At 36.3% G+C, this 9,032-nt stretch overlaps 1 protein-coding gene across 3 annotated transcripts; it reads left to right on the top strand.

Moving 5' to 3' along the window:
- Nucleotides 1-3,609: 3,609 nt before the first annotated feature.
- Nucleotides 3,610-8,772, top strand: LOC149244383 (uncharacterized). 3 transcript variants are annotated; one of them, XM_089374834.1, is made up of 7 exons: nt 3,610-4,220; nt 4,352-4,639; nt 4,770-5,057; nt 5,188-5,475; nt 5,597-5,677; nt 5,795-7,963; nt 8,064-8,766. In XM_089374834.1, the coding sequence occupies exons 1-7, from the start codon at nt 3,656-3,658 to the stop codon at nt 8,522-8,524; spliced, it is 4,140 nt and encodes a 1,379-aa protein (XP_089230960.1). In that variant the 5' UTR covers nt 3,610-3,655; the 3' UTR covers nt 8,525-8,766. The 3 variants fall into 3 exon arrangements, with proteins under 3 accessions (XP_089230960.1, XP_089230961.1, XP_089230962.1); XM_089374835.1 differs by lacking the exon at nt 4,352-4,639 and having other exon boundaries at nt 8,064-8,772; XM_089374836.1 differs by lacking the exons at nt 4,770-5,057; nt 5,188-5,475 and having other exon boundaries at nt 5,606-5,677; nt 8,064-8,759.
- The last annotated feature ends 260 nt before the right edge of the window (nt 8,773-9,032 follow it).

Here is a 9,032-nt window from a genome sequence, read left to right as displayed (position 1 = left end):
TATTTGAAGGGGAACAGAACTCACAGAGTGAAACAACAATGCTCCTAAGCAAAGAGGACCTTTACTTAGGCAAATATAATGGGAGATGATGAACTCAAGAGTTATCAAGCAGATCTTGACCTCTTCAGGGAAGTTAGTAAGTGATTTGGGGGAAGAGGAAGAAGGGGAGGTTAGAGATGTCCAGTTTGAGCTCCTCCAAATGGAAAACTGCCTCCAACTTGTGATCTGAAGTACAATATCACTTTAAAACACAAAATTGATCACATATCAACATTCTGCAACCTCAAAAACTACCTACCCAGCCTACTTACCTAGCATTTTTTCTTCTTTTTGGTTTGGGTGCACTTAGACTTGCAGACCCTGCTTTACAATTTTTCTTTTGACTGCCCTCCTATCTAAATCTACACTTATTTCTTCCAAGGGCCCAGATTAAGCAGTTGGGCTCCTTTATTTCTCTACCTATCTACAAGTCTGCCAAGGTTAAGCTGTTTGGACAGATAATGATTCTCTATATTCTAAAACAAGAAATTGAAACCTAGGGAAGCCAAGATTACGCTGTTTGGACTTCCCTTAATAGAACATTCTTAAAAAATGGTTAAGTCATCAAAATTGGAATACAACAGTGGCATTTAGACTAGCACACTCTCATGGCTTCTTCTTTGGCCCTTTTCTGGAAATATGGAGCATTGCAGCATGCAAAGTATGACATATTTGGCATGTAAATTGTCAATCATGAAAGATGAACACCTGTTGCAACAGGAGGCTAACAGGCCCAATGTGGACCCGACCACCGTGGGAAACTCGAAGACTAGGTAGTGAGAAGCGAAGAACACAACAGGGAGAGTGGCATGATGGAGGAGGAGATCGCCCAAGAGCGAGCCCAATCACCGGGAAGAGTCGATCAGCCCCTAATGCTACAGTCCATTGTCGAACAACTGCGTGGAATCCAAGACAACTTGGACATCCTCCGGGAGAAATGATATGAAGACAAGAACGAGGTAATTGCTTACATAAAAAATTTGTAGTTTTTTGAAGGGGAAATCTTAGACCATCTAGCTTTTGTTCGTTGTAGCCAACGTAGGTTCGATGAACACGTGGATGAAATAGAAGTGAGGATAACTCACATTGATTTCCATGTCCATGAGGGGCACAGTCCGCCGGTGGCCCATGGAAAATACACAAATGCAAAACCCTCCATTGTAATTTGATGATTGTTGGCAAACTTTTTGTTTTGGATGTTTTTTGGGCATTATTGCTTGTTAGTCTTTTGGTTTTTTGTAAAAATTGTCTTTTTGTTTTTAAGTACTGCACAACTCTCTCGGCCAAAAAAATTGGTCGGAGTGAGGCCAAAGAGCTAAGAAATCCTTGATCAAATGTAATCCATTTTTGGGAAATTAATATAAAAATCTGACTGACAAAAAAAAATCTTGACCTTGGTTTGTATACGCTACTATGAATATTCTAGAATATTTCATGTAAATTAAATATGTACCATCCATCTAATAATTATTGATAATTAAATTAAAATTTTAAAAGTCATATTCTGAAATAAACATGCATATCCCCTATCCACATAATTGTTTATAATATATTATTATTTAAAAATAATATAATGTAAAATTTCAAATTCAATGATATTATATTAATTTTGGATTTATTTTTTTAATAAATAGTTTTTATATTAAAAATGAGAAAATAATAACAAAATAAATTACTTTATATGTGTTTGATAATGGAATTTACATCACCACTCCTACTATAACCCCTAGGTGAATTTGGCCTCACTGAACCATAGTTAAACAATTGAATATTTGTAATGGCATTTACTTGACATCTTCACATGCTTGGTAAGTAAACTATAACCCATAGGTGAATTTGGCCTCACCCAACAAGAGTTCCCGGGGTAAACAATTGAACATTTTTAATGGCATTTACTTGACAACTTCACATACTTAGTAAGTAAACTCTTGAAAAAAAACTCACAAATTTAATATGTTAATATAAAATTTAAATGTTTAATTCATAAAAAAATGAAATTAATGATATACTTGTGTAAGTAACAAGACACTTTTAGTAACCACTATCTCATCTTTTGGATTTAAAACTGTGATCTCTTAAAAAAAACATATACTTTTAATCATCATCCCCAAAAAATCATGAATATAATAATGAAGTAAAATTGTAAATTTAAGAAATTAAATTGGTATTAATGATGAATTTCATTAGTAACTTTGAAATGTTCATTAATCGTTACTTTGTGATTTGCCCGTAAGCTTGTATAAAAATTATTATAGATCACAAAAATCTTACATCAAATAAAAAATTAAATTGAAATTAAAAAATTAATAAAATTTAGAAATTTTAATTTTTATATATGTAAAATATAATATAAATAATTTAGTGTATAGTAAAACTGACTCAAAAAATTTCAATTTAGAAATAATAAAATTACAATTTTATATAAATAATTTATAAATTTGAATATGAAAAAGTCTAATACTTAGAAAACGCCTTATCATATAACATATCATAACTATTAAAAAAAAACACAGAATCACATCGTAATAATTACAGCTCCATTACGGAAGGCTCCGCTCCCCTTCCACCACGGCGAAACTTCCGGGTCTCTGTATTATATTTAATAATGATTAAGCATAAAATAGATTTTAATATGATAAGCAATAATCAGATGAGTGGAAAACAAACTCGATTTAATATAAATAATAATTATATTTTCATGTGTAATATGACTCGACTCACAAATAATTATGCCTCATCCAAAATTACACGTCCGTATCGAATGCCTCCGCCCCGTCTTCACTAACCTCCTCTCATCCTTTCAACGATTAAATGGATGAAATGTTATTATTAACGACTTCTTGTCGATGGCCCCCTCCTCCTCCCGTCTTGCGCGCCATGACTCAACGCAACGACTTCCTCTTCACTAACCTCCTCTCATCCTTTCAACGATTAAATAATCAAATGTTGAAAGCAAAACTTCCAGGTCGCAATTTTATTATTTAATATAATAAAGTAATAACCGGATTTGGAAAGCAAAATCGCCTTAATATAAATAATTATATTTTGCTGGGCGCAATGGCACATTAATATAAATAATTATTTTTTCTTGTGCCCAATGGCCCCAACTCAACGACTTCTTGTCAACGGCCGCCGCCTCCTCCCGTCTTGCACGCCATGACTCAACGCAACCACTTCTTCTTCACTAATTAATAACTAAATGTTTGAAAGCAAAATTTCTGACTCGATCTTCCCATGCTTCCCTTCCGTCTTCACCACGCTCAAAGTTTCATAATGACACCACCACCTCCGTCTTCACTACGCCCAAATTTCGGTGGAAATCTATGGAATTGTGGGTCCCGCTCCAGCCTTTTCTCGCTCTTTCAATAATTACATCCACAAATAATTATTAAAAATAAAAAAAAAATAATGAGATGTAGATCACTCAACGACCTGAATCTTAATCACTAGAAATTACGCCTCATCTTCAGTCTTTGACGAGAGGACGAAAAATTACATGATTCACCCCCACTCTCTCTTTATAAATACTCGTGACCATCCTTCACATTGATACCATCCTTTGCCATTCACTTCTCCAGCATTCCAATTTCTCCTCTGCATTTCCATTTCCAGCACCATGCCGTTCCTCTCTTTTTCTTTTCCTCTTCATTTCCTCTTTTTCATCTTCACTTTTTCCTTCATCTCCGTCTCCTCCTCCTCTACGCATTCGTTTCATTTTCATGACGATCGACAGAGTCTCTTAGCTTTCAAAAACAAAATAAGCAGTGATCCTCATGCTTCCCTGGCCAACTGGAGTCTCGCACTCCCCTTCTGCAACTGGCTCGGCGTCACCTGCAGCCGCCGTCACATGGACAGAGTCGTCTCTCTCGACCTCCCTGACATGGAACTGCAGGGCACCATCTCTCCTTACCTCGGCAATTTGTCCTTTCTCCATTACATTGATCTTTCTGGCAATGCGCTACATGGTTATATCCCAACTCAGTTGGGACGCCTCTTTCGTTTGAAGATGCTCACTTTAGACAACAATCAATTGGAGGGAAGCATTCCGAGTGATCTGGGCAATTGTACAAATTTGGCTTACTTGGCGCTCTCCTACAACAATCTGACTGGAAGTATTCCCCATGAGCTGGGTTCCCTAACACATCTGCAGCAGCTTTACTTAGGAGCCAACATTCTCACAGGTATGAATCTTCTTCCTTTGGATAACTTTCAGTTTTGATTATTTTAGAGATTGCAAAAAAATTATCTCCCTTTTTATCAAATATCTTAAAAGATTTGAGTGACTTAATTTTTCACAAACAAGCTTTCCCAGGGAGCATTCCTGAAGAATTGGGCCTTCTCATTAATCTCCAATCACTTGATCTTGGAGAAAATTCCCTCCATGGTCATATCCCACGTCAACTGGGACGCCTTTTCCGTTTGAGGGAGCTCTGGTTGCACCGCAATCAATTGGAGGGAAACATTCCGAGTGATCTCGGCAATTGCACAAATTTGGTTTCCTTGGCGCTCTCCTACAACAATCTAACTGGAAGTATTCCCCCTGAACTGGGTTCCTTAACACATCTGCAGCGCCTTCACTTAGGAGCCAACATTCTCACAGGTATGAATCTTCTTCCTTTGGATACCTTTCAGTTTTGATTATTTTAGAGATTGCAAAAAATTATCTCCCTTTTTATCAAATATTTTAAAAGCTTTGAGTGACTTAAATTTTAGCAAACAAGCTTTCGCAGGAAGCATTCCTGAAGAATTGGGCCTTCTCATTAATCTCCAATCACTTGATCTTGGAGAAAATTCACTCCATGGTCATATCCCAACTTCGCTGGGACGCCTTTTCCGTTTGAGGGAGCTCTGGTTGGAGCGCAATCAATTCAAGGGAAACATTCCAAGTGATCTGGGCAATTGTACAAATTTGGCTTACTTGGCGCTCTCCTACAACAATCTCACTGGAAGTATTCCCCATGAGCTGGGTTCCCTAACACATGTGCACCAGCTTTACTTAGGACTCAACATTCTCACAGGTATGAATCTTCTTCCTTTCGATACCTTTCAGTTTTCATTATTTTAGAGATTGCAAAAAATTATCTCCCTTTCTATCAAATATCTTAAAAGATTTGAGTGACTTAATTTTTCACAAACAAGCTTTCGCAGGGAGCATTCCTGAAGAATTGGGCTTTCTCATTAATCTCCAAGTACTTGAGCTTGGAGAAAATTCCCTCCACGGTCATATCCCACGTCAACTGGGACGCCTTTTCCGTTTGAGGCGTCTCGCCTTGCATCGCAATCAATGGGAGGGAAACATTCCGAGTGATCTGGGCAATTGTACAAATTTGGCTTACTTGGCGCTCTCCTACAACACTCTGACTGGAAGTATTCCCCATGAGCTGGGTTCCCTAACACATCTGCAGCAGCTTCACTTAGGAGTCAACATTCTCACAGGTATGAATCTTCTTCCTTTGGATACCTTTCAGTTTTCATTATTTTAGAGATTGCAAAAAATTATCTCCCTTTTTATCAAATATCTTAAAAGCTTTGAATGACTTAAATTTTCACAAACAAGCTTTCGCAGGAAGCATTCCTGAAGAATTGGGCCTTCTCATACATCTGAAAGAACTTGACTTATCAGAAAACCGCTTCACAGGTACTTTTCATCTTCCTTTAAAAATCTTTGGGCATGATTATTTTAGAAATTTAAAAATGGTCTTGATTATTTTAGAAATTTAAAAATGATCTTACTTGTGTTATTGTGAATTGTCAGGGCACATTCCCAAATTTCTGTCAAATATCTCCACTTTGGTTTACTTGAAAATGGATGTAAATAAATTCACCGGTAGCATTCCACAAGAATTCGGCCAACTCACTAGTCTCCAAACCCTTTACCTCTATGACAATGAATTATCAGGCTTCATTCCGCCTTCTTTGTCAAATATCTCCACTTTGGTTGACTTGGAGATTTCCCAAAACAAACTCACTGGAAGTATTCCCACTTCTTTGTCAAATCTAGTTAACTTGAGTAAGCTTTATTTATGGGGAAATCAACTTAGTGGAAAGATACCAAATTCCATTGGAAATTGTTCAAAACTCAAAGAGCTCATCCTAGCCAACAACATGTTGAGTGGGAGTGTCCCGATCACATTAGGTAAGCTATCCCTCCTTGAAACTTTAAAATTGGAATCTAATCAACTTGACAGTGGAAGTGCTACAACCATGCCTTTTCTTATAACCCTTACCAATTGTTCCCACCTAAAAGAACTAAACTTGAGAGACAATAAACTCGCTGGTGTCTTACCCCTTGCCACAGGAAAACTTTCTACCAATTTGTCTTACTTGACATTAGCAAACAACTTGATAGAAGGGAACATCCCTCCGCATATAGGCAATCTTACCAGCCTAACCTATCTAAATTTATCTGGAAATTCTTTAAACGGTAGCATTCCATCTTTAAGAAACCTTAAAATTTTAGAAAGATTGGTTTTAGGAAACAACAAATTACAAGGAGTTATCCCTGATGACTTTGAAAAGTTACAACGACTTGGTCTCTTGGACATCAGTGGAAACATACTCTCTGGAAAGATTCCCAATTCCCTTGCACCCCTTAAACAATTAAGATTTCTCTTCCTCCATCACAACCAATTATCAGGGAGCATACCTTCCAACTTAGGAAACTGTACAAATTTGGAATTGCTCGACTTGTCACATAATAAACTCAGTGGAAACATACCACGTGAGATTGCTAAGCTTTACAATCTAAATTTCTATTTGAATTTGTCTTGGAATTTATTAGAAGGCTCCTTGCCCACTGAGATTGGTAAAATTTCAATGGCTCAAGCTATAGATATCTCTACTAATCACTTGAGTGGAGTCCTTCCATCTACACTTGGAAGTTGTGTTGAAGTAATTTCACTGAATTTATCTCGGAATTCCTTCCAAGGTTCTATTCCAGATTCACTTGAAAATTTGCAAAGCCTTATGAGCCTAGATCTCTCTTCCAACCTTTTATCTGGGACAATACCTATTACTCTCAACAAGCTGAAAATGCTTCAATATTTAAATCTATCTTTTAACAAGCTTGCTGGGGAAATTCCAACAGGGGGAATTTTTGCAAATGAATCAATTTCCATATCCTTAAATGGAAATCCCAACCTCTGTGGACCAAAAAGATTCCAGTTATATCCTTGTCCGACACCAAGAGGTCATTCTACAATTGTCAAAAGAGTACTATTGACAGTGAGTGGAGCTACTGCTTTTATACTCTGTTGTTTATTTTTAAGATTCCTATGGAGAGGGAATATGCATATACAAAACATCCATGTTTCAAGATCTATTTTCCAAAAGTTAGAGCATCCAAGGATCTCATATCAAGAGCTTCACATAGCGACTAATGGATTTGACAAAGACAACTTGTTGGGAACAGGTAGCTTTGGGTCAGTTTATAAAGGAATTTTGAATGATGGCACACCTGTTGCTGTGAAGGTTTTCCAATTGCAAAATGACCAGAGCGAGAAGAGTTTTAAAGCAGAATGCAGTGTCTTCCAGAAGGTTCAACATCGAAATCTAGTCAAAATCATAACCTCATGTTCCAACTTCCATTTCAAAGCTTTAGTGTTCAAGTTTGTGTCTAATGGAAGCTTAGAGAAGCATTTGTATCCTAAAAGAGATGACAACAGTGGTGAGGATGTGTGTGAACTGGAGCTGAAAACACTATTAGACATTGCCATAGATGTGGCCCATGCAATGGAATATCTTCATCATGATTGTTTTGTGCAAGTAGTACATTGTGATATAAAGCCTAGCAATGTACTTTTGGATGAAAATATGTTAGGCTATGTCACATATTTTGGTATTGCAAGATTGATTGGTGAAAGCTCTACAAATTCACATGCTTCATCACTTGCTTTAAGAGGATCCATTGGCTACATTGCCCCAGGTATGTCTTTCTTAAACAACATTTTCATTTTTATTCTCTCATTAACAATATTTATATGGATTGATTGAGTAAAATTTAATGAATGTTTCTTTTACTGTAGAGTATGGATTGAGTGGAACAGTTTCCACCCAGGGAGATGTTTATAGCTATGGAATTCTGTTATTGGAAATTCTCACCAGAAAACAACCAACTAGTCACATGTTTGTGGGAGACCTAAACTTGCACAATTGGGTGAACTTTGCATACCCAAACAATGTGAATGAGGTAATTGAAAGTAGCCTTTTTAGTGAGGTGTGTGGAGATGAAATTAATGAGAACAAAGTATATAAATGTCTACTTGATTTGCTGCATGTTGGTTTGCTTTGTTCAAAACATTCACCAGAAGAAAGACCAACTATGAGAGTTGTGGTAAGGATGTTGGAGAGTATCAAAGAGGATTTGGAGGAAAATGTAGTTGCTTCTAGAAGATTGAGACGAAGCATATCCAAGTTGCTTATCGATACAAATGCAATAAGGAATGATGCCTCTACATCAAATGACCAAAGTTCTTGTACATTTTAGTTTATGAAGTGAAGAATGGCAAATATTTTAGGTCTTGCCATCATTCATGTAATGTTAATATTTTTTTTAACTTTTAATTATTCAAACAACTTCATGCTAGTATGCATTATCATATTGTCAACAAGGAAATTACATGGTTTTGCAACACTATATTGAATAGATTGTAGGTTTATATTCAATTGGATTTTTTCATCTATCCATGACGTCAATATTATTATCTATAGATTAAATTGCTTCGAAATTATTTGCATTATGTTTATATATATAAAAGAAACTATTTTTATTTAAAATGCAACAACAAACATACAAACGTGGATTTGAACTTTATGACTTGATTATATGAACCATGTTGAAGTCTAGTTAGTTTGCTTGTATTGGTAGCAATAACGGAGTTGTTTGTAACATCCACTTACCATATATGTGTGTATGTGTGTTTTACAAACCATTTTCACCCCAAAAAAATTTGCAGGATCAATTTTTGGGTCTTAAAATTGTTTCAAGTACATAT

The sequence above is a fragment of the Pinus tabuliformis genome, chromosome 8, assembly GCF_031772625.1.
Source record: "Pinus tabuliformis cultivar Carrire ecotype Pingquan chromosome 8, CPIR1, whole genome shotgun sequence".
Lineage (NCBI taxonomy): Eukaryota > Viridiplantae > Streptophyta > Pinopsida > Pinales > Pinaceae > Pinus > Pinus tabuliformis.
This window is presented reverse-complemented; position numbering and strand designations above follow the sequence as displayed.

Coding starts and splice junctions, on each gene's coding strand:
- LOC149244383 (XM_089374834.1), top strand. CDS start 3,656: ATGCCGTTCCTCTCTTTTTCTTTTCCTCTTCATTTCCTCTTTTTCATC. Junction 5,058..5,187: donor AGGACTCAACATTCTCACAG/GTATGAATCTTC, acceptor AAGCTTTCGCAG/GGAGCATTCCTGAAGAATTG. Junction 5,476..5,596: donor AGGAGTCAACATTCTCACAG/GTATGAATCTTC, acceptor TTCACAAACAAG/CTTTCGCAGGAAGCATTCCT.